Source organism: Heteronotia binoei, chromosome 8 (assembly GCF_032191835.1).
Source record: "Heteronotia binoei isolate CCM8104 ecotype False Entrance Well chromosome 8, APGP_CSIRO_Hbin_v1, whole genome shotgun sequence".
NCBI classification, from domain to species: Eukaryota; Metazoa; Chordata; class Lepidosauria; order Squamata; family Gekkonidae; genus Heteronotia; species Heteronotia binoei.
In genome coordinates this window covers 85,673,816-85,700,238 of record NC_083230.1, presented here as the reverse complement: position 1 = coordinate 85,700,238, position 26,423 = coordinate 85,673,816, and the positions used below count along the sequence as shown (strand labels likewise).

The 26,423-nt window shown below is 44.4% G+C and overlaps 1 protein-coding gene across 1 annotated transcript in view; it reads right to left on the bottom strand.

Annotated features, from left to right (window-relative positions):
• Positions 1–11,961: 11,961 nt before the first annotated feature.
• IL2RB (interleukin 2 receptor subunit beta) overlaps positions 11,962–26,423 on the bottom strand; it is a 36,584-nt gene continuing 22,122 nt past the window's right edge. Inside the window, exons 5-6 of the mRNA XM_060244434.1 lie at positions 18,262–18,346; positions 11,962–12,810 (exon numbers count right to left, since the gene is read on the bottom strand). Of these exons, the coding sequence (XP_060100417.1) occupies positions 12,025–12,810; positions 18,262–18,346 (871 nt within the window). The 3' untranslated portion in view covers positions 11,962–12,024. The remainder of the gene's footprint in view (positions 12,811–18,261; positions 18,347–26,423) is intronic.

Below are 26,423 nucleotides of genomic sequence, written 5' to 3'. Positions count from 1 at the left end.
CCAGGAGCTTTCCCACAACCCCAGCAGCCCTTATTAACCCCTGTAGAAGCCCATGCCATCCTTTCTCCACTTATGCAATTTTGGGCGGCAGCTGGCCTTTTGACTGGGGGGTGGGTAGCCAAGGAGAGCCCCTGGTGAGCAAGGACTGCTTGGGCTGGTTGGATCTCTAGTCAGCCCAAGCAGACTTTGCTCACCCAGGGCTCTCCTTTCTTGTGTCAGGTTGCTGCTGGCTGGTGGGGTGGTGGCATATGCTAATGATTATGCTAATAAGCTCCTATTTTTCTACAAAACAACCCCTGGCAATGTCCCTGACACAATGATGTCACTTCTGATGTCCCTGCCCACCCCCAGAATGCCCCCACAATCCTCTCACTGGATGGGCAAGGGGACCTGGCAACTCTAAGTAGAACAACTATATCTGTGTTCAGTAGAACCTTAGAACCCAGCAGGATTCTGGGGGTATGAGCTTTCCAGAGTAAAAGCTCCAGGGAGCTTTGGCTCTCAAAAAGTTATATCCTGAAAATCTTGTTGTCCTCTAAGGTGCTACTGAACTCAAATCTAGATGTTCTACAACAAATAAGGTATCTGTATTTCAGTGCCAGAGCCCCTGGAGTGCCACTGCTGGTGCCATCTCAGTTTTCAACTCTTTGATTATCTGCTGCACTAATTTCTGTCAAATGCTTCTCTAGTTCAGTTGAACAAGACTCACAACCTTATCTTAATTGACCTAACATCTTTTGGGAAACCTCAGCAGTGTTTTCTTTTTAAATCTCAGTTGTGCACAGTTTTGTTCCAATGTTCTGCCGGTCCAAAACAGACTCTGCCAATTATTGCTGTTCAGAGAGCTGGGGAAATATGAATGGCCATGGAAGCCAAATGGATCTATGGGAGAAATGATGTGAATTTTCCATTAATGGATGAAGATTTTTTTTTTAAAACTTGGCATTCCTTTACTCCTTCCTGTTGTTTTATTAGACAGACAGATGGACAGACAGACGATAGATAGATAGATAGATAGATAGATAGATAGATAGATAGATAGATAGATAGATAGATAGATAGATAGATAGATAGGGATGATGAAGAAGATAGACAGACAGACAGACAGATATCAGGTTTTGCCTTGAAAGTTTATTTTTAATATATTTTTAACTGTTCACTGTCTCAATAGCTCTGATTGGGCAGAAAGATGGGATGAAAATGTTTTACATAAATAAAAATATATAGGCCAGGAGCTGATACTTGCCATCTCTTGTCTAACAGACTGGAACCTTGTAAAAAAACCTCACCTAGAGCAAGGAAGAAACTGATCTCCATGCTGACAGCCTGCCAGGCATGTGTGCCGACTCCCCAGAAGACGTTTTCTCATGGAATTCATTCTTTCTTGGGCTTTGCCACTTGAAGAAGGAAAGAAAAATGAATCCATTTAAACATTCATACCAAATTCATCATCATCACCATGGCATCCGAGCATCTGAATAAGACAAGGATACAACAGGCCAAAATTAGACCTGATTGCAAAGGAGTTGCACCCACCCACTGGAGCTGAATTTGGTTCTCAACAGCCATGTTTCCATGGGGATGTTGCACGTCACTAAATAAACCACCAGCGAGGGACATTGGCAAAGATGTCAAGGTGTTACTAAATGGGAAGGCCACACCGCCTCTGCCTGTACTGCACCTGTCTCAAAATGAATAGAGGCACCCGTCTCTGGAATTGTTATTCTGTGCTACAGTTGTGTTGAAAACAAAGGTGACAAGGACAGTGAGGCATTGTGCCATGGTCCTCCTCTTTGCAGTTTTGCTCATTCTGTTGTATCCTGAAAGGGCTAGAGTCCTTGGGGCCTTTATGTATGAAACTTCGATATGACATAACTGACAGCATTCAGGCACTAAGGTTCTTGGCTTTTAGTGATGACATCCTTTCCAGATTTCAGGGTCCTTGCTTTCTAGAATGCCAAGAAGGGGCCGTAGCGCACTGCATGCTAGCTTGGCATGCAAAAGATCCAAACTCTGACATCTCTAGGATTTTAAGGTTTGAAGTAGCAGGTCTGGAAGGTTGCAACCAGTCAGAATAAACAGTATAGGGCTAGTTGGGCCAATCGACGCACTTAGTACTGTAGCTTCATACCTCATACTTCACTATGAGTTCACTATGAGTTGTTGCATACTATTCCCACTGCTGGTGGAATCCCTGGGGCAATCTTTTCCCCAGTACTATCTATATGTGACTCCTTGACCAGCTGATATGCTGATGACGCTCAGCTGTATCTGTTGATGGATGGCCAGCTGAATGCCACCGCAGATTATCTGGCCAAGGGTAGAGTCTGTGATTGGTTGGTTGAAACAGAGCCGGCTGAAACTAAATCCATTGAAGGCAGAAGTCCTGTGGCTGAGCTGGGGGGATCCCAGCTGGGGGGATCTTCCAGTCCTTGACAGTGAGCCATTAATACAAGGCCACTTGTGAAGAGCTTAGAAGCCTTTCTGGATGCCTCCCTCTCATTGGGATTGCTAATGTTTTTGCTATGGTCTTATTATCCTTGCTTATTAATGTTCATAATAAATATAGCATATTTTGGATTCTACTTGATACTATCTGTGTAGACTTGCTTTTAGCTATTAACAATCACTAGGCCTTCTTCTGAATATTCAGTATGTTGTGTGATGTGCCTCGCAGGTGGGAAGAGGCTGTGAGGAAACAACTCTAATCTGGTCTCCCTGGGTAATGCTCATAGGCACCCACTGAAGAGAGAATGTGACTTTGACTACTGAGGCCTGAGAAAGAACTGTATAGTATTCCCAAAGACTTTCAAAAGATGTTTGGCAGGTGCAGGAAAGTGAGTAGCTGTCACCACCTCCTCTAGAATAGTTGATAACTTTTGATTGTACTCCAGTCTGGCAAGATCTGGGCTAGTGATCACTTACCATGTAATATTTGCTTTAAGTATCAGCATTAAAACTTCTTTTGATCCCACTCAAGAAGTCTCATTATTGAACCTGGGCAAAACCTTTCAAAAGGCAAACTTTTTGTATCTGTGGGTCGAAGTTGGTGAGTGGTTTGTGTGCTTATCTGGGAGGCTAGTTTTGTTTGTCAGCTGTGAGAGGGATGAGTGGGGTGAGGAGCTTGAAAGGAGCAGGAACTCTTGACCTCCTTGCATTTTGGAGAGAAGAGAGAATCCAGCAAGCCCTGTGATCCTTTCATAGGAATTATAGGTGTTATGAGAGAATTTCAGAGGAGATGTCCAGAGATGGCCATAAGTGGACACCTAAGGGATGCCACACAAAAAACATTGTGGTTTGAGTACAAGCAAGTGGTAGTTCAAGTTTCATGGTCTAGTAATTCACCAACTGCGTATCCCTATTATAGGGAGTGACATAGCATCCTGAAAGGAGATGCCAGTATGAAGCCTAAGAGACTGGCATGCAGCATCACCTTTGAAGATTATAAGCCAGCTTCTTCTGTGAGGTGCTTTCCCAAGAACTGTTTTGTGATGAGGCTCCAGTAACAGAGAACTTGGAGGACATCTGCTGAAACATTCCTGATGAGTCATGCATGGATTCTCCCACTGTGGTAGTATTCTGAAGGGTTGTCTGTTTGCCTGGTTGTCTTCTGACAGATTATTAAACCACTGGTGCTGCATCATTAGCACACTTTCAATTGTTGCACAGTGTATCATATCTGGTGTTAGTAGATGTTCCACAGATTGCCATGATGGAAAGTGGAAGAAATAAAGCAGTTTCTGAAGTTAATGTGCTGTGTGTGGGGTGACATGCATGTGCTGTTGCTTCCTGTCTTCCTGAGAGGTGCAGTGTAATGACAGAATTGAAGTAGTGAGATGGCCACCCTGCTTCCTAGGGCCAGCAGCAGTGGTGGACTAGGACTAAAAATATTGGTTGCCAGGAGACATAGGAGGGCCACCCACAACTATAAGGCTATCATTTAATTTTTGTAAGAAATAAATAAAATTTTCAAAAAATACGTAAGTGGGAAAAGATACTATTAAAACTTTTGAGAAATAAATATATTTTCGTATTTACAGTGTACATATATTGTACAATTACTGGCAGTATACAGTAGGTACTAAATGTAAATACAGATTGCCAACTGGAGATCAGTTGTAAAAGTGGAAGACCCCCAGGCCCCACCTGGAGGCTGGCAACCCTAAATACAGTATAAATTTTAGTTGGATTACAGTAATAATACTGGAACTTCTATTATATTTTCAAGCTACTAAAAGGTCATTAACTTTTAACACATTGTCTATTTTTTAAGGGGGGCCATTTCATCAGGGGCCCACAGAGCCCACTTGCCATCAAGCAAGCTGACACCCTGCCAGTCCACCACTGGCCAGCAGGCCCTGTATGGGGTTGTGTGTGTGTGTGTGTGTATATGGGGGGGGGGAGGAAGTAGACTTCCAAATCTGATGCACAGAGGAATGTAATGTGCATGTCTAAATGTGCATGTGTATTGCTTACTGTATATGGTTGTGGTTTTTCCCTTAAACTTTAAATTTACAGTTATAAAATGCTAGCTTGTTTTTTGTTCACCGTCTCTTTGTACCATCAAGTAATTTTTTATTGTTCTGATTTAACTATGCAAGCAGATACTGCAACAACTGTGTTTGATAGGTAACATATTGAAACAAGGCAGTGAGTGAGAATCCACACAGCACATGCATACAAAAGCTTATACCCAGAATGAAACTTTGTTGGTCTTAAAGCTGCCTCTGGACACAAACTTTTTTTATATAGTCCTATGACAGGCTGCCTGTCTGGATTCGCCCTCTGGGATCTAGTATATGGTAGGAGATTCTCTGCTTGTTGGAGTTCCTCCTTGCCTCCATCTCTTCTCCACTTGTATACTTTGTAAATAAAGCAAATATTGCAAAAGAATAGAAATATCCAGTGCTTTCCCCTAAAAAAAAAAAACCCTGCTAACCTTGAAACATCTCACTGCTTGGAGAAATGATGAGTGTCCAAATCCTTCCAACAGATGTCCCAGGGCATTATCTGAAACTAGCAGGCAACAGTTAGGTCAGATTCCACCAGCAGTGGGGGAGAGGATGCAAGGACTCATAGTGAACTCATATGGAGTTATGGAGGTATGGAGCTATGGTACTAAGTGTGTCCATTGGTCCAACTATCCCTATACTGTTTATTCTGACTGGCAGAAACTTTCCAGAGACCAGCAACCAGTTACTACAATGGAATACAAAGGCAGTCTGAAAAGAATCTCTCCATTCCAGAATGTACAATTGCTCTTTCTCAACTACCCACAAAACACACACCTACCCCCCTTTCATTAGCCTGGAGGGTCACCCCTCTCAAAGTACTGGTGGGCCATTAGACAGAGCTATTGTAAGTCCCATTGAGGAGATACTGGCAGTCAGTTAGAACATTACCTTTTGTTTGTCAGAGTCTCTGGCTCCTCCAAACCGTTATACTTTAGTCCAAGCCATTTATAGCAGTGGTTGCCACCTTTAATGAGAATTACTTTTGAGTAATGAAAAATATCCCAAGTTAATCTCTACCTCAACCTGTTAAAGTTTGTTCTGTCCCAGAAATAAAATATAAACTAGGAAGAACACTAGAAATGAAGCTACCAGCCAAGCAGCTCAGGGACTCCAAGGCAGCAGATAGCCATGTACAAAGGTTTGGGGTAGCAACAAGAGAAAAAAGCACACACAAAACCTGGTGGCATTGTGTGTGCCATTACATCACTCCTGGTGAAAATCTGGAAGTGATGAAGAGTGCACACAGTATCAGTATAATAAAATAATGGTACATACAAGACCCCACCCCCACCCCTGTCCCCAAACCATCTACTGGTTGCCAAGTATGGCCTGGCAACCCTAGGATAGATTCCCCTGGGGGACACTGACAGAAAGTCTGTTCTAGGCAAGCATCTTGTGTGTGTCGTTCTGAATGAGAAGGGTCCACCAGGGTTGTCTTTGTCTAGAGGCCCATAGTAGTTTGACAGCCCAGCAGAAATGCAAACAAAAATGAAGCCAGACCTGTACACAGTGTATCTCATTGTCAGATCATTTAATAAACAATTAAAAGATTTTATTCATTTCCTGTTTTTGTTAAAACAAAGAACATACCAAACAAGTGAGGTTTGCCTTGCACGCAGACTACTGCAATATTAGACTGAGAACCACCAACCAATGCAACATTTTTGAGGTGGCAGCATAGCTTAGCTTGGGTATGTCATAGTTTCCTGTTCTATAATCAGGACAAACTCTTTTTCTTTGTCTTTTGTAGTATCTTCTTTTCCCTTTCAGAACTGAAATTCAGTAGACAAATATTACATGGCAAGAGTCTAACACAAATAAATATACAGATAATTCTGAGCAACTTAATTTTTAAAAATGAGCACAGTCGCCAAGTGGAAGTTGTGTAGATTTCTGAAAACTGGGAGACATGCCCCCAAAAGACTGCAGAAGATCCTCAGAACTTTGCCTTGCTGATATATTTTTGAAAATCTTTAATGGAAGGAATTAGCACTGCGATTCCTCAAGTCTGAACATGAGTGCAGAAGACCAAGAAACAAAGAAATTGGATGACAGAATAGATCTGAGAATGATCTCTTGCCATTTGCCCACTCTTTGCTGAATCAGTGTAAATGTAGTACTTCTGCACTGCTGTACCTGCAGTCACAGTATCTCTGCCTCAAAGGAAGAAGCAGGGCAGATAGTAACTGAACTATTATTGGATTGGAATAAATAATTTGAAAATTAATTTTTGGCAAAGATAGCAATTTGGATGAACTCATTCATCCATTCTTGCTGCCAATTAGGTGATGATCACCTCAAATGAGGGAAGCTACAGGCAGTATCAATTAGACAATTTTCCATTAGCAAAGGCTATGAGCTGCACTACCCAGCAATCATATCATAATCGAATTATGGCTTATTTTTGTTCTGCAAGGCAAAGAGCCGGTAGGCATCACTATAGTGCTCCAGTTATAATAGGAAATTAGGTTACTTTTTATTGCAAAAACCTTTTCTTGAACTCAGACATGGAAAGATATTCAGTATAGGTTTTATTGCTAGTAGAGGGGTTTTTTTTAATTTAAAATTTTATAAATCACAAGACTTTTATTTCTGGGGGTTTCATTTATCATGGAAGGAATATCATCCTATAGAGGTTTAGTAATTAAGTAGCACTCCAAAGGGAGCACCTGGGCATCAGGGGCATGGGCTATGACTGCTTCCAAAACCTGGCAGGAATAAGGCTAAATTAAGCATTTGTACAGTGCAACTGCCTTTAAGTAAAGTTGGCAGTTACTTGGAGGGCCACTGCTGTGGATTCATAAATGTCTAGATCCAGGCAAATTTTAATCAAACATGCAGGACAGGCTTGTCCCCCAGTCTTTGCCTCATCCTTTCTCAATAACTTTTGAGCCTAAGATTAAATCTTACTTGATCCAAAATAATTTTTTTCACAAGTCCTCTCCTATCTTGCTCTTTCATTCTCTTACCTGATCTTAATTATTAACTTTCCCCCTATTTTTTCTTTTTTCTCTTTTAAAAACTCTATCTTTTAATATTTTTTTTACATTCAAGACCTAAAAGCTAATTTCCTTAAATTTGATAAATTCTCATTTCAGCACATCTGTGATTATATTAAATGTAAGTGTGCTCAACTCTCTGATCTTAGTTTTTATTCTCTTTTCTAGGCCCTATTTTTCCCAAGGAAGACACAATTTTTCTTATGATACTTTGTCTCCATAACTCATTGAACTTGATTTAAAAATAGCAAGTTAAGCAGCACTGAAAATCAGTGCATCAAAAAGTAATAATCAGTTGATTATAGTACTAGATCTTCAGTGTGATAATATATTCATAACTGCACATGATAACTTGCTATATTTGATTAAAATAAAATCAAGGGTATATCACTTAAATTTCACATCAATATGTGATCTGTCAATTACTTCCTCAATCCAAAACTTAAATAATTAATTAATCAATCCAAAATGTAGTTTAAATAATAGGTCAAACCATCAAAAAGTTAGTTTGTACACAGCATAATGAATTGATAAGTACATTTATCACCCCAAAGTTGATGCATCAGTATATTATCTCTATAGATTCCAGGATATTAAGTAAGTTAAAAAGTTACTTTATGAATGACTAATTTAGATAGGTAATTAATTTCTCAGAGGATCTACCCAGGAATTAGTTCATCTTAGTCAACCTATCAAATATATACTTATGTTAGCTCATCAATCAGTGGAAAAAGTCCCTTAGTCTGTCAATACTGCATCCCAAATTTAGATCCTCAGCCAAATATCCAATAGTTAGTTTATCCACATTGCCATCCTCCAGATGGGGCTTGGAGATCTCCCAGAATTACAACTGATCTCCAGACTGCAGAGGTCAATTGCCCTGGAGAAAATTACAGCTTTTGGAAGTGGAGTCTCTATGGCATTATACCTTGCTGAGGTTGTTCCCCTCCCCAAACTCTGCCCTACCCAAGCTCCACTCCAAATCTCTAGGAATTTCCCAACCTAGTGTTGGCAACCATAATTCAAAGTTTACTTTATCAAAATGTTCATCAGTGCTTCAGAACATTCAATATATTAATGTTAGTGAACTACCTTATTAAGCCAAAAGATGGAGCAATCCCAAAGAAGAGGAAGATGACTTCATGGTGTATCAGTTCACTTAATTCCTTATAGCAGCACTGTGAAGGTTACATGAAACTATAGATTTAACATTTCTGGGAATTTGTGAAGCCTGCCGCCCCTCCCCATTTTGGTGGGGGAACAAAAAATTTGGGGGAAATTGAAATATATGTAATATTTATTTTTCTATCAAACTGAAACTTATTTTACCGATTTAACAATATAAAATGCACTATTAATAGCATATATAATTATACTATTTGGCATATTTATGGGATTTAGAAGTGTAAAAGTCTACATTTTATCTTAGAATAATTTCAAATGTACCCACTACTTGAATGACCATTCCAAACAGCTGCACCCTTTGCTACCATAGCACATCTATCACATCAGTCATTAGTTTTTGTTATCTGAGAGGTAGGGAAATATAAAGGTTGAGGATTGATACAGTCACAATCAATAGACCTACCAGTATGTCTACATCTTAATCTAAACTAAATAGCATTGAAAACTCTGAACTCTTCAATGTATTATGAAACACACTGTTGCTAAAATTATTTACATTTTTAAAAATATCACAATGTTGTACATGTCTACAGTAAACACAGAGATTACAATTACCTAATTCTGCAGATTGTCTTAAAAATACTATGCATTCTAAGTAGAAATGTTGGCTTTTCTACATGACAGTTTTTGTTCTGCATTTTCTTATCTGTCAATCCAATAGCAGCTGCCACTTCTGTTTAATTTTTTGTTCTTAAATTTCATCAGGTTTTCTGAGTGAGGCTGCTGTCATCATCAGCATTTCTTTTGCTTTTTTCTTTAAAATGAACGTGCACTTTATTGATTACCATGAGAAGAGGGGCCCTCCTTCTCCCTGAGCATCCATGAGAATAGCCATACTGTCCCTATGGAGAAATGCCATCCACTCTAAGATTCACTTCAATGTTTGAACGTTTGGGGCCGCAAACTGGTTTTAGCAAGTTTTCTGGTCAACAAATGGCAGCCAAACAGAGAAGAGTCAATGGCTCACCCATCTAGCCAATTGCTTTCAAGCAGCCAGTTTAGTCATATAAATATCAGGCTGAGAACAATGAAGCAGGCCAGAGGGCCAATCTGTGACACTATTCATCAAAATATAAAATGATAATAAATAACCCCCAAACCCATATGATATTAAATTCCCCTCCACACAGAAAAAGGTAATAAATGGGAGGGGGGAATGGATGCCAAGGCACAGGCACATCTTATAGCGATATATCTCTATCAGGGAGTGGTGGTTTCTTAAAAATGAAAAATCAAAGACTTGCCTACACCAGGCAAAAAGTTCTTTCTTTCTTTCTACACCAGGCAAAAAGTTCTTTGGGAGAGAAAGGGAGGTCAGGGTGTATCAAGAGAGTCAGACACAAATGTAAAGAATGGAATGACTGGCTGAAAAGAGCAACAAGTGCTTTTGTGCCTTCTTACATATCTGTACTTTGTTTTGGTTTTGGTTACTGTTGAAAGAAATCTGAGAGTGCTAGAAAGCAAATGTCTGCAGCAGTTTCCCCCCCCTAGAGTGGGGGCGGGGAGGTACCAATTGTGGCAAGGGCAACAAGTATCTCTGTGTCTTCTTGTAGTAATATATTGCTATCAGGCAAGAATGGTTTAAAATACTTGAAAAATTTCCGGGCACCAGGCATAAAAATTATATATTACCAAAACCAGGGAGGGGGAGAGTATAGGGTGAGATTACCCCACAGTCCAGTCTGCAGAAACTGCATGGAAAGTGGGAGGAACCAACAAAAATGCAAGAAAACATTACACACGGGAATAAATGTGGCTCAAAACTGGTTGTTAGGAAAATATCAGTTATAAAAGTGATTCCAAAAGTAAAAACTAATGGTTGAAGAGAACATGTTGAAGCAATGCAATACACAAAAGCAGTTTGGGGACAGGACTGATACAATAACACATATGGAAATGCCTCTTATCTTTTATTTTACTCATTCCATTCCAAAGGGGGGAGAATAGTTCCCCCTTCCCGCCCGTGTTCCTCAAATTTCCCAGTTTTTCCACTGGAAATTTTTTAAACAAGATTTTCTCACAAAAAGAAAAAAATATTTCATGGGAGGGTATGTTTTTCCAGTATTTTCCAAAATTTCCCAATTTTTCTACTGCAATTTTTTTTAAAGGTTGAGGTCTTTTTTATATTATGCATTTTGAGTGTGAAAAATTTGTTTGCAAGTTTTGTCATCTGGGGCCATAAGCCCTTGTACGAGGAAGGTTCCTAGTGGTGGAAAGTCTCAGCCAACTTATGGCAACCCTACAGGGTTTTCAAGGCAAGAGACATTCAAAGATGGTTTGCCATTGCCTGTCTCTGCATAGCAAACCTGGGGTGAGGTCAGACCTTCATAAAATCCCGCTACGAGCATGAGTGGAGTCCGGAAGCATGTCGGATTTTAAGCGGTTGTCCAAACGTCAGCATCTGCGAATGGTAGTTAGCTCGTTGGAATCCCGCGTTGAGACGACTGGGGCGCGGACTAATTTGATACTGCTTTAAATCAGGAACGAAATGCTTCTGACGGTTCCTGAGCGGAGTTTCTCTGTTTGAACGCTCCATCATTGGCGACTCGTCGGAAGCGCACCACCGCTTCCCTCCCAAAGCCCCTGCAAGTGATATCACTGCACCAGTGAATGAACGAGCAAATGTTGGCTCGATAAATCGTTTACCCGCCCTTATGTCCGGAAACAAAAATCACTTTTGGAAGTAGATGTGAACTAGATGTGAACTGATTTGAATTCCTGGGTTCTTTTCTGCACGTGTAGTGCTCGTGCTGGAAAAGTAGTGCCAACGGACTAGCAAAACTTTAATGATCTGACCCATTTAAAAGCGACGCGCTGCAGATAGCGGGCATCACCGCACCTGCGCTAATGCAGATTGACGTCTCATGAAATGAGGTCCGGTAGAGCAATCTGATCGACCAGCGACGGGACCCACATGGGATAGAATGAGAGCCTGGCTGTTGTCTGAGCAGAAAATTGGTTGTGCGGATTATAATACAGGCGTGTTGCAGATGGATTTAATGGTGAGTGTGACCGCACCCCTGGACTTCTTTGGTCGTTTCCCATCCCAATAATAGTCAGGGATGACCCTGCTTCCGAGATCTGATGAGACTGAGCTAGCCTGGACCATCTAGGTCAGGGCAAAAATCGCGACCAATGCGCAAATCAGCTTGAAAAAACCCTAAACAAATACACAAAAATTATCTGCATTTCATCTATGGCAACCACAAACTGTGAACTGAAACTGCTCTGGCCCGCTGTTAGGAGGACCAGCGCTATTTAATTTGTTCACAGATGATCTGGAAATGGAAGTCAGCAGTGAAGTGGCCAAGTATTTCCAACAGAATTCAGACAGACTGATGGATGTATTGGCTCTGGAGTTCTTTCAAGGACAAATAGGCCTCAGAGTTAGGGACTTTCTGGCTAGAGGATTCAGTTCTGCAGACATCACTGGCTTTGCCTGGTTTCAGTATCATAGGCTGGAGAAATGAAAGTGTATTATTTCCTACACAGTGGGTGTGAGTTGCTCCGTCTGTAGTTGCTTCCATTTCATTAGCATTGCTGCTTGGCTGCTTGTGGACACTTGATACACCCATAGAAGACTGATACAGAGAAATGGAGCCCGGAAAGATGGCTTTGCTCTCTTTCTGGGTCTCACCCTGTTCTGTTGCCAATACAGGTGAGGATCTCCCTGTGGATGCAGGGCTGATTATCTGATGAACCTTCTGAGTTGGGTCCTTCATTTCTGGCAGCAGTGAAACACTCTCTTGGCTCCCCATGAGGCTGTAGGAAGGCAGTACTGGGTGACTGTCTGTTGTGTGGAGTGCTTGGTAGGAGTCACCATCCTCACTGCCACTGTTTTCTTGAGCAACAGGGTCATATGTGAAGTACACCTTGCAGGGCTCAATCTCAAGGGAATGAAGGTGGTGGAAGAAAAAGTAGCCACGGTTGATAAAACAGCTGGATAAGGAATGTCCACTGGTCTCTGGAGCATCCATAGAAGTAAAACAATCCTTGGGAAGGAGGAGGCAAGGATCCTGGCTGCCTTTCTGCAGTACCTCAAGCATAGAGACATCTGAGGATGCAGAGGTGATGTGGAAGGAATCCATGGACAATGGAGAGGAGAGCCACTTCTGTGAAGTTTAAGGGGGAAACATATACAAAATACAAAAGATGACCTTCAAAACATCTCAAGACTAATGCTCAGATTTAAGAACTCTCTGTCATAATGCTGCTGCATGATATTCCCACACAGTAGACCTTGACAAGTTTTCCTTGTCCCTAGAAACTGGTCCAACAATTTAGAAACTGGACTTGTTTTTCAACTGTTAGAACTTTGTTTTTTTAAAGACCATATTTCTAAATTATTGCTACCACAAAACTTAATCCTAACCTCTTTGCAGTTTCTTGTAATTTTATTAATGCTACAACAAATGTACTGCAGTATACAAGTAAGATAGGGGTAAGCCTGGTTATCATCACTGCAACAAAAAGCTGACTTCTAACCCTAGCCTAACTTCCCCACGGTTTCTTAAAATCCCATTATTGCTTTTAAAAGCTCTATTTTATCAAATATGGGATTAATAAATTAATTCACTGACTGCTAAGGAAAGGGATACATGTCTGTGTACATATAAATGAGCAATTGTAAGAGCTTCATGCATGTTTATTTTAATGTCATGCAACACTTTTGGTGCAAAATGATAAATAAGCTTTCTATTAACATAGAAATCCTGAGAGACACTATGATAAAATCATTGTTGAAAATACTAGATGCCATAATCACATTTCTGGCACCTGAAATCTGTCACACCCTGCCTTAGACAATAACTTCCCTTGACATATTCTCTTGAACTCTTTCCCTCTCTGAGTTCAAACTAGATATGACATAGAAGATCCATAATTAGAATCCCACACCCTTTTTGTTTGCTAATTATCAGTCTTATGCTTTGAAGACTGAGAGAATGGTGCTGGGCAGGGCTTTTTTTGCAGAAAAAACCCAGCAGGAATCATTTGCATATTAGGCCACACCCCCTGGCATCACCATTGTTTCACATAGGGCTTTTTTGGTAGAAAAAACCCAGCAGCAACTATTTGCATACTAGTCCACACCCCTTGACACAGCGTTCCAGTGAATTCCTGCTCAAAAAAAGCCCTGCTGCTGGGTAGGATTGCCAAGTTCCCCTGGCCACTATGCAGGGGGATGCCTTCTGGCCCTGCAATTTTCCTAATCTAAATCATTGTCTTCTCCAAAATTGATATTAGCCTGGAGAGTGGGGAGACAGGTACATTATCTAAGCTGGTATTTGTATCAATAGCCACTGTCTTTTTCCCTGATGGGGGAAAAAAATAGCAGTTGAGGGGAAGGGAAGATGGTGATTTAGACTAGGAAACATTGGAAAAAGGGTCAAACATCTTCCAGTGCTCTGGTCCTCAAAGCAGCTAGATGGAACCATTAGTTAGTTAAAAAATGATCAGGGAGATTCTAATAATTACAGATTTCCTAACTCATGGCTGGTTGGACCCTCAGGTCCACCAAAGCATGAATGAACCCTGAGCATCTCTGGGAAGCATTTTCAAGATTTCTTTTCATTTTCATTTTCATTTCATTTTATTTGATTTATATCCTGCCCTATCCCACCGAGGCGGGCTCAGGGCGGCTTACAACATAGAAGTTCTAACAATAGAATTTAAGAATTAAAATACATAATAATTTACATAATTAAAACAACTAAAATATCAATATCGGTCAATGTCAGTGTGCTATCTTACAATCTTCCTTCAGAATATTTCAATGCCGGTCAGTTTTAAGCCAACCGGAAGAGGACTGTCTTACAGGCCCTGCAGAACTGTCCAAAGTCCCGCAGGGCCCTGACCTCTTCCGGTAACTGGTTCCACCAGCAAGGGGCTGAGATTGAGAAGGCCTTATCCCTAGTTGACTTCAGCCGGGCCTCCTTTGGCCCGGGGATTACAAGCAGATTTCGAGAGCCAGATCGCAGCACTCTCTGGGGAGTATATGGGAAGAGACGGTTCCTAAGGTAGGCAGGTCCTAGGCCATATAAGGCTTTAAAGGTAATAACCAGCACCTTGTACCAAACTCGGTATATTATTGGCAGCCAGTGCAGTCCCCAGAGCTCCAGCTGAATGTGCTCCGGTCTAGGGAGCCCTAATAACAACCGAGCGGCGGCATTCTGCACTAGCTGCAACTTCCGGGTTCGGCACAGGGGCAGCCCCAAGTAGAGGGCATTACAGTAATCCAATTCCTCTATTATATCTGGTATTAGAGACTTGAATTAAGCTAGCAGAGCAAAAATGCTGAAAGGTTATTGAGGTGTGGACATGGCTGTGTTTTTCCTTGCTTTTGCCGAATCACAGAATTAAGAACCTGTAACAATGACCGCTTCAAAGATTAATGAAAGAATGAAATGAATTCATTCTGTGTTCCAATGCAGCTGTACTGAGTATTTTGGCCAAAAGAATGACACTAAAAGTGAATGGGAAGCATTGATGACAGAGAGAAGGCTTTGCAGATGCTCTGTGCTGCTGAACCAAGTCTCAGAAAAGACACTGCTATGTGGGGCTGGCTCCCTTAACAGGGTCCAGGGCTTTTTTGTAGAAAAAGCCCAGCAGGAACTCATTTGCATATTGGGCCACACCCCTGATGTCACCATAGTTGCACATAGGGCTTTCTTATAGAAAAAGCTCAGCAGGAACTCATTGGCATATTAGGCCACTCTCCCTGACACCAAGCCAACCAGAACTGCGTTCCTGTGCGTTCTTGTTCAAAAAAAGCCCTGACAGAGTCTAAACATGGGAGGCTATAATTATTTTATTTATTTATTTATTTTATGACTTCTATCCCGCCCTTCCCAACAAGTGGCTCAGGGTGGCTTACAACACAGGAATCTGACATAAATAGGCGTTAAACATAGAGCATTAAATTTAAACATTAAACCATTTAAAACATTGAACCATTTAAAACATTTAAAACACTGGGGGCAGCAGACATCCAGTATAACTACGCTCAGTTTCTTGTACCAGCTAGTCATAGGTCAGCTGGAAGAGGGTTGTCTTACAGGCCCTGCGGAACTGGGCGAGGTCCCGCAGGGCCCTCACCTCTTCCGGCAGCTGGTTCCACCAGGAGGGGGTCATAATAGAAAAGGCCCGGTCCCTTGTCGATTTTAAGCGGGCTTCCTTTGGCCCGGGGATATCTAGGAGATTTTGAGTTCCCGATCTCAGTACTCTCTGGGGAACATGCGGGGAGAGACGGTCCTTCAGGTAGGCAGGTCCTAGGCCATATAGGGCTTTAAAGGTAATAACCAGCACCTTGTACCGGACTCGGTAAGCTATCGGCAGCCAGTGCAGGTCCCGGAGCTCCGGCCGGATGTGCTCCCTTCTTGGGAGCCCTAACAACAGCTGGGCCGCGGCATTCTGCACTAGCTGCAGCTTTCGGGTTTGGCACAAAGGCAGCCCCATGTAGAGAGCATTGCAGTAGTCCAACCTTGAGGTGACCGTGGCATGGATCACTGTTGCTAGATCGTCATGTTCCAGGAAGGGGGCCAACTGCCTTGCCCGCCTAAGGTGAAAAAATGCAGACTTGGCAGTGGCTGCTATCTGAGCCTCCATCGTTAAGGAGGGCTCCAATAGTACCCCCAGGCTTTTGACCTTGTCCTCCGCTATCAGCGGCACACCCTCAAATTTAAAATATTTAGATCCTGGTTTTCTCCTAATCCATCAGGCCCAAATTTTCTACCTGGCAGCTGCTTCCCCTTGTTCTTCTGCTTTTTCCACTATTTCTTTTCAGCATGAGGTTCACACATAACTCCACTGTACTGTTTGAAGAGTGAGTCTGGTGCTTGCAAGTTTCCCTTTTCCTCAACTTTGGATTCAGATTCAATTTATTGTTTTCTGTTTTTAGTGCAAATCATAAGTTGCCATTACATCCAAAGTGGCAAGGTATGGCTACTTCATGCCCCCAGACTGAAAGCTAGTTTTGAAGCATGGTTTGCAATCCTGCTGTTAAAGAGATAAAAGGAGGGCAAGAACCCTACAGCTGATCTGAAATTGACTAGGCAGTAGCTGCAGTTGGGAAAAAGTGACTTTGCTATGTCAGATTGAATGGTTTAAGGATTTGGTTCTGCTATTGAATTATGCAGTCCTGAGGAAGATTAAGAAACCCCTGCAATTCCAGAATAGGGTGTTGAGTGCTCGGATGCATCTTGAACTAACAAGGGACTTTTGAGAAACTGCGGTATCCATTTGGAGCTGTGTTAAGATTTTCTTGTATCTCTTGAAAAGAACTCTGTATACATTATGATAATACCTCTTGCTTATTGCAGTGAGTTGTCCATACAGAAATTTGTGCATTGAGTTTAAAAATTAAAAATCCACTATATTGAATGAAATTAATCTTTATTGACTTATAGCATGGTGTTTCTTCTATTAATATTCAAAAGCAGACAGAGGCAGGAGAGGAGACTTGGGTTTTTTAAATAGGGTGACATGGAGGAAGGGGGGGGGGGTAGGTTAACTCTTTCCCCTTGCATTTTTCCTGATAAAATCATGTGCTCCTGCGCTGCTTTCAGGAAAATGGCAGAATGAAGGATTTGAGCAAAGCAGGAGTCAAGTGGCACCTTTAAGTCCAAAGTTTTAACAAAGTTTTACTCAGAATGTAAGCTTTCATGTGCTAAAAGCACACTTCTTCAGATGAGGGAATAAGGTACAGTGGGCTGAAATAGATGTAGTTGGTGGGTTAAGAGGGCAAACTGATACAAAGCTGGGATCACATGGTGGAACAATGTGACAAATTAGAAGGCCATTTGGTCTGGATAGCCATAAAGGGTAATAAAAGTTGCCTGGGAATTGGTGTTGCTACAATGGAGGATTGTTAAAGCTTCCCTCCTCCTGCATCCTGATCACTGTCTTCTCCATCCATGGTTGCTTTTTAAAATTACAAGCATGGCAGGAGATCTGAGCCTGGATTTTCCTGCAATGTGTAGATCAGCCCTCAGCTTCCCTGAGTTCACAACTGATTTGCCTGTCACCCTGAAACTTTCCTATCACACAGCCATACACAGAGAAGAGATTTCAGCTTCTACAACTAAAGGCAACTTAGCTAAATGTGGCAGGCCATTGCAAACCAAGTTTAAACAAATATCCCTGTGAGAGGCAGGCTTGGTAACACTGTCCTACAAGCATTAGTGCCATAGCCTATAATGGAAGACAGTAGGGTTGTAGTAACAGCAGGGAGATTTAGGGAGCTGTTCCACAGGTGGGTGGGAAGTCACACATGCCATCCCTGATACAATGACATCGCCTGGAAGGTGTCAAGGTGCATGACGCTCTGATTTTGGGGCAAAATTCTATAGTTTTTTGCTTTCAAAATCATAGAGTTTGTCCCAAAACCAGAGTGTTGCTGTGCAATGTCCCCCCACAAAATACTGAAAATTAAGCTCACAAAAGTGGGGGACCCCCTGCTGGGGGCAAGCAACCCTAGAAGACAGGTTTCCAGTTATCTATATTCTCCTTGTCCTCTTCTTGGTTAGGTCTGTTATCCTCATTTCCCTAATGTCCAGCCTCCTTACCTGAACATCTCCTCCATGGACAGCTGTGAGAGAGGGGAAGAACTTGACTGGGTCTGGTAAATGGATCTTTAGTGCCTTCTGAAGCCTATAGCAGGGAGAATTTGGGAATTAATATAGCTCTGAAGAACAACAGCCACCAAGCATTACAAAAAAACCAAAACAAACTATGAAGAAGGGTTGTAAAGCAGTTGTACAAACAGAAGACAGCACTGCTGTGACAGCTGTTGTGATAAAGAGGTAGAAGGAGCTACTTAAATACTCAGCCTAGTGCTCCACAACAGCATGAATAAAGTCTCAGGACATGACATTTCCACCTCCAAAATGCAACAGAGGGGGGAGAGGCGTGTGTGAATTAGAATGACTGAAAGCCATCAGGGCAGCCACTTAAAATCTCAGAAATTTAGGAAAATGTAGCATCACTAGGCATAAGCACATGATCCCAGGCTACAGACTGTCTCTCCATGCCATAGTTGCAGGCCACACGTGCTAAGCTTTGAAAAGACTACTGCATACCTCTAGGACTCAGGGGTGTTGAACTCATTTGTTACAAGGGCCAGATTTGACACAAGTGGGACTTTGTGGATCTGAGCCATGCATGTCATAAAATATGCCAGGCAGTGGAGATATAATGTGAGAAAATGACCCCTCTGTCACAAACATGGTTGCCAGGGCGCCTGGAGAAGTGAGCTTGCATCCGCCTGGCCAGTGAATGCGAGTAAAGCTATCCAGGAACTACGTAAGACTCCTGTGTACCAACTACCAAGTATACAAGTGCTTGAGACAGGCACAGAGTGTCTGCAGACGCACACGAACGTTTCCCCGCTATCGCGTGGAATCCGCCATGGCGAGGAGGAGGCTACGCCGCCACGGAGCTGTCCAGGTGAACGGTGTTGAAGCGCTAAGCATGGAAGCCACTGTGTTTCGCTCACGCCACATGTAGCCATCTTCCTGTCTGGTTGGGCTTCATTCCTTCTTAGTGGGAACTACACGTACACACCTTGAGTCATTCCTAGCCCACAAGCAACCTATCTCGTTTATGAATGGATTAATGGCTCCACTATTAATCCTGATTGCCAAGTAATATCCTGAACAACAGGCTTCACCCAGGAGATGATGAGAAAGAGGAAGGATCTCTCCTGATATCTCCAAGCCCTTTTGTCTACACCGGAATACCTAGGTCCATATCTGATTCTCTATTGTCACCTTCCCAGTTAATCCCATCTCCTCCCAATCACCCAACCATTCCCATACTGATATCATTGGAGCCGCCCCAGGCCCTGTCGCAACTTGGAAGTTTCCAGGATGCCCAGGATGAAGGTGATGTTCATTGGTTGAAGCATACACCCAATCAGGTGTCGCCATAGACTCGCCATTGGTCCAGCCGGTGTCCAGCCTTCTTGGTCATCAGCGGAACCTCCCATTACCACTCCCAGTCACCTCCCATTCCCTCAGGACTAAGGTGACACTATATAACCTGTGGACTAGCTACCCACAGGTGTGCTCTCTATTCAGCAACCCCCTTATTCCGCTGTATAGATCCATCCCCGATTCCTGATCAGTTTCGGGTCCATTCCCCCATTCCCTCATTCGTCGCCATCGGAGCCTTCCTTGGAGTCTGCGAGAGGTAGTATCACCCTGTATGTCCATCCTTTTATGTTCCCCTATCGATCTCTCTATATTTCTTTAGACCTGTGTGAATGTGAGATTGCTTTTGTATCTTGTGTGAAAGAACTATTGTCTCAAATAAATTACAATTGATTTTACTAAATTAGAGTCCAGTTTATTGAGCATTGACTATCTGAATGGTTGAGCCTGGTATACACAGATAACAAAGATTCCTATTGGGCCAGCTGTCTCTCAGTCTAATTCCCCAATCTCATTTTGAGAGCAGTTTCCCTAACAGAAATTGGTGGAGAAAGCTTGGGCATTATCCTGTTTGTGTGAACGCACGCGAGTCGACACGCGTGTCTTCATACAGACAGACGTAAGGTTGCACCATTCAGAAAGTCTTGCTAGCGAGGCTATTGCGTGAGTGATTGAGTGAATGAGTTCTGTGTGAACGGCTCTAGCGAGCATTTCTATAAATTGTGGGTTGGGCTGCCCCCATTTCTATCATTCAACTGGACTTCTCAGCCGCACCTAGGAGGCCAGACACCTCGCAAGAGGACTGAGCCCGATAGAACGCAAGGGGGAAGTCCCGTGAAGTCTGGCCGCCGTCCCGAGGCCTTCTAAACGCGTCTATCGTGGGAGGGAATGTCAGGATAGGCTAGGATTGTTTAAGACCTGGAAAGAGCGCCCTTCCCTTTCTCCCTTTTCTTTAGAGCTTAGTGCACACACGCACACACACTACATACACACTCAGACACCTACACACACACACACACACATCTTAAGTCCTTACACGAACCTAGGCCAAGGCGAGTATAAGGCACCCGACAAGCCTGAGAACGCAGGGGTGACAAAACCAGTGTGATCAGACTGTTGGAGAGGATTTTAGGGTTTGGCCGAGACCCAGCCGTTGGCGAACTCGTTGATCTTAGTTTTGGCCGAGTTGCAGCCTTATGCTGACTCGAGGATTTTAGGGTTTGGCCGAGACCCAGCCGTTGGCGAACTCGTTGATCTTAGTTTTGGCCGAGTTGCAGCCTTATGCTGACTCGAGGATTTTAGGGTTTGGCTGAGACCCAGCCGTTGGCGAACTCGTTGATCTTAGTTTTGGCCAAGTTGCAGCCTTATGCTGACTCGAGGATTTTAGGGTTTGGCCGAGACCGAGCCGTTGGCGAACTCGTTGATCTTAGTTTTGGCCGAGTTGCAGCCTTATGCTGACTCGAGGATTTTAGGGTTTGGCCGAGACCCAGCCGTTGGCGAACTCGTTGATCTTAGTTTTGGCCGAGTTGCAGCCTTACGCTGACTCGTGGATTTTAGGGTTTGGCCGAGACCCAGCCGTTGGCGAACTCGTTGATCTTAGTTTTTGTAGCCGAAGCTCAATTGGAGATTGGCGGTAGGCGAAATAGAAGGGAATCAAAAAGAGAAATTCCCACACGCCACAATGGATATTCTTGCCCAAAAGGAAGAGATCCCCAAATTGGACAAGTGGCTGATAAAGAAAGGAGATAATCCCTGGAAAAAGGGACTCTTTAACCAAGGCTCTGATCCCCTCCAATCCCTCAGGGACATTTTTGAAGAGGGTTGCAGCAACAAAACAATTAGCACCGGCAAGAGAGATCTTTTTGCCACGTGGGGCTTGTTTGAAGCCCTGCGGGATAGCACTACCTTGAATAAACAACTCAAGGAACAGCTTACACAAAAAGAGGTGCAGACAGAAAAGAAGGAACAAGAATTGGAGGCAAGCCTTAAGAGACATGCAGAGGTGCTGGAGGATGAGTTCCGGAAGCATACAGCGGAAAAGGAACTCATACTCCAGACCCATGAGGCAGAAAAAGCAGAATTGCATAGAAAACACGCCGCAGAGATAAATAGACTGGCGGCGGAAAACAATAGCTTGGATCTCGACTGGCAACATGCGAGTCGAACCATAGAGGAGATTAAGGTAGAAAAACACACCCTAGCCTTAGCGCATCAAGATGCCCTGTCCGCTCTGAAAAAGGCCCAAGTGCAGTTAAAAGCATTGGACAAGGAGCTGGAGCAAACAAGAGACCGCAATAATAAGTTGCAACATGCCGTTGAAATCGCTGCCGAAAGGAGCCAGAAAACCAGAGAAGCAGCCAATCATGAGGCATGCAAAAAGGAGATCGCTCTCCTGAAGAATAAGATAGACCGCAAAAATGCTCTTATAGCCACCGTCTCGCCCTCTGGCCTCTATGATTTTACATCAGATGAGGAAAGTGAGGATGAGGAGGAAGTACAACCCTGTGAGACTGTTCCCGCCCCAGTATGCCCGGTGGTTACCCGACAAACCACCACTAGACAAGGGAACGGCAAAGAGACAGTGCAGGTAACTAAGGAGGTTAAAGATTGGAAAACCGAAGATATTAAAATGGCCCACCAAATTCTCGGCCCATATAATCGGGAAACTTCTATACGATGGATGATGCAAATGTACCGCGAATACCCGGACATAACAATCAGGGAGTTGAATCAGGTTTTGAGATTGGCCGTAACCGGCCCTCATGTAGAGAAGGTGAGAGAAAAATTGATACTCTCAAAGGCAGACGCCGTAACCACCTTGGAGTGGATGGCTGAACTATTAAGAATCACTTGGAATGAAGAGAATATTAAATATGTATATGCTCAGACCGTGCAAGGTCCAGATGAGGACCCTTTGGTCTATCTAGCAAAAAAACAATTCTTAGCCTTAGCCGCCGAGGTAATATTCCCGGAGGAGGAGGGTCAGGCTCCCGACTACAATGACACCGATTTTGTCACAGATGTCATTAAGGGCCTCAATGTAGAAACGCGGCAGCTATTGGGACCCACCCATGCACCTAACCCCGAGTGGAGCACACTTCATGCCAACCTGCAAAATCTTAGTAGATATATAGACACGTTTGGGCAGGGGAAAAAGAGTACTAAAAAGGACCGGGCTAAGGAGGCAGTCCATACTGTCACTTATGCTAACAACGGCCCGCACTCTCAATACCAGAAGAGGGAAATTAATCCCAGCCCATATAATCCTCAGCAAATGGCAACAAATCCTCCGGTAGTACAAAACAGGAATGCTCAGGCACGAAATAACGGGAAAAATGCCAAGCAAAGACAGGGAGTGGAAGGAGGGAACCCCAGCTACCACCAGAGAGCTCTCCCTCCACCCGCACAGCCTTCGGCTCCCTTACCCCCACCAATGACACAGCCATATCCGGCCCCACATTCCAATGTAATGGCGGGTCCGTATGGAGAGGCATACCCAGGTCCTCAGGACCAGCGGAGAGGGTATAAAAATTCCAACTCGCGAAGGGCGGAACGGGCTCGTTTTTGGAACTCCCTGTCACCCGAAGAACAGGCCCAGCGTAAAGCAGTCTGGAGCTTTTTAGCTAATGCGGGGTGTGACATGAGCGATTTGGATCGAGCACCAACTGCACACTTGATAGAGAGGCAACAACAGATAGTGCAGGGGTGGGGAAACCCGCAGCACTCGGCACCCCCACCACCGCCGATCCAACCATATTTTGCGGCACCGCAAGGGTATCCACAACCCACAGCCGCTATAACCCAGCTCCCACCTCCGCCAACCCAACCCTATTTTACAGCACCGCAAGGATTTCCACAACCTATAGCAGTCGTAAACCAGAACCCACCTCCTCCAATGCAACCCACGGTGCAATTGTATCCAGCACCAATTGCCGCAGTTACTCAACAAGTGGTCTGCAACGATCCTGAATATGAGGACCAGGGTTTGCGCTAGGGGTGCCCGGGACCCACTGATCTCCCCGAGGGAGTAATGGCTAAGCTTAAGCCAGACACCTGGGGGAGACCAATGGTACAGGCAGGCATTGGGGCTCCCGGGAGGATGAAATCTGCCAATTTGTTAGTGGATACAGGGGCGTCGATTAGCGTGCTCCACCCGAAGTTAGTTACACAAGGAACTCAGACGGACAGAACTCTGGAACTGGCTGGGTATGCGGGAGGAAGTCACCTCTCGCACATCTGGAAGAAGATTCCCATTACTATAGGGAGACTTAAAACCTCCACTACAGCCTGCGCTAATGCAGGAGAAGATGATGGAATGATTGGGGCTCCCTTCCTAAAGAAAAACCATTTAACTGTGGATTTGGCCAACGGACTCCTGTGGCACATCCCAGGAGGCCCGGACTTTATTAATGCCATACACCGATGTGCTGCCCTAAAGGCGCCCTTCCCTGTGTTTTCAGTAACCGGAGATCTATGGACCCAAAAGTTCCCCGGGGTATGGATTAATGACAAGGCGGAGTGTGGGACTGTGAGGAACGCTTGTGTTCTCATAGAGGGCAAAGATCCTCCTCCCCAGCGTCAGTACAAATATCCCGCGGAAGCGGAAGCAGGAATAGGGAAAACAATTGAGGGTCTGTTGAAGTGGGACGTCATCCTCCCAATGCAGTCCATCTGCAATGCCCCCTTGTGGCCGGTCCTTAAGGCAGATGGAGTAACTTGGAGGATGACGGTAGACTTCAGAGCCCTTAATGCAGTGACTCCCCCGGTGGCCCCGGTGGTCGCCAAATATAACGAGATAGTGGCAGCCATTGCAGCGGGATCTAAATTTTACAGCGTGGTGGACCTGGCCAACGCGTTCCACTCGATCTGCTTGCATGAGTCCTGTTGGTATAAATTCGCGTTTACTTTCCGCGGCCAGCAGTACGTATTCAAGCGGACCCCATAGGGATTCCATTCAAGCCCAAGCATCTGTCACGCACATGTCGTACAGATGTGGGACCGACTGTTACCTGGATCAAAGGATTGCGTGCTCAGTTATGTAGATGACGTGCTGATCCATGCAGAAACAGAGGAGAAGGTCCGGGAGGTCACTGAGGAGGTCCTCAACCTCATCCAAGAAACTGGCTTTAAGGCAAGCAGGGAAAAGGCCCAGCTAGTGAAGACCGAGGTGAAGTACCTCGGCATCACACTAGGGGCAGAAGGGAGAACACCGGACTCGCAGAGGGTAGAAGTGATTTCCAAACTCCCCGCCCCCACAGACTCCCATTCACTAAGAGCCCTGTTAGGCACCTTTAACTTTTCTCGGGATTTCATAGAAATGTTCTCCGAGAAAGCCCGACCTCTTTATGAGCTCCTGAAGAAGGACGTGCAGTGGTACTGGGGACTGGAACAGCAGCGGGCCTTTGCAGAGCTTAAAAGCGACCTCGCAAAGGCTCCGGCGCTCGCCCACCCCGATGTTACCCAGCCGTTTTTCATTCAGTTGGCTATCTCGGAGCACAGTCTGGGGGCTACTCTGATCCAGAGAAGGGCGGGATCTCAGCGGGTGGTGGCTTATGCCTCCAGGAACCTTTCTTCCGTGGAGGAAAGATTCTCCCCCTGTGAGAAGGTCTGCCTCGCTCTGGTTTGGAGTCTAACCCATTGGGAGTTTATAATAGGAGGAGCAAGGGTGATAGTTCAAACCACTCATTCCCCTCTTAAGTATATCCTCTCAGGGAAAGTTAAAGATGGGCAAGTTTCGAACCAGAGGATTGCCCAGTGGACACTGGCGCTAACTAACAGAGGGGTAGATTTCCAGAAGGAGCAAAAGGAACCGCCCTCGCCCTATGGCCTCGTAGTTGAAGGGGAAGAGCATGAGTGCCCGCTGCCAGTGGTACAACATATACCCTGGCCGGTTAATGGAGGAATAACCTTAGCAGAAGCCCGACAACAAGAACTTGTTTGTTGGTTTTGTGACGGGTCCTCCTTCCATGTAAATGGCTCAGCTCGAACTGGCTACGGAGCCATCAGGGTGCAGGACTCCCTAGTTCTTAAAGGAACAGTCCGCCCCCATTCCAGCCAAGCCACCGAGGTGGAGGCGGTACTGAACATCCTCTGCTTTGAGCCCCTGGATGTGCCCTTAGCCATTTTTACAGATTCCCATTGGACGGTGCAGGCGATCACAGCCTGGCTACCCATTTGGAAAAAACAGAATTGGCTGAATAGCGAGGGAAAACCGGTCGCGCATTCCCAGAAATGGCTGCAAATAGCTGAAAGGATAGAAGCGCGAACTGACTCTACCTATGTAACGCACGTCAAGGGACATCAGAGAAACTATACAGAGGAAGGGATGTGGAACAACAGGGTAGATGCTATTGCCAAGGAAGCTGCATTCGCGGACACCAATCCTTTCCATTCACCCCCCACCTTTCCTCTGCATCCGGTCACCACTCGGAACCGGAGCAAAGGGAGAGAAATTCTGATGGATTTGGGCGAGCTCCAGAAAGACGACCCAGAGATCCTAGAGCTCGCCAAGGCCCAGAAGGATGAAACTGGGAAATACACCATTATTCAGCAAGATGGTATTTACTGGGCAGTAGATAGCCAGGGCGAGCAACACTGGATTGTGCCTTTGCAGGTCAGAGGGGATTTAATCAAGTTCGTGCACGAGCAGGGACACCGCGGTGCAAATCTAACTTTGGAACGGGTGAGGGAGACGGGCTGGTGGCCGGGCATGCGCCAGGAAGTCACACAGTGGGTGACTAATTGCCTTGCGTGTGCTATGGTTAATGCCGACACATCAGGACCCAAAGCTCCTATCC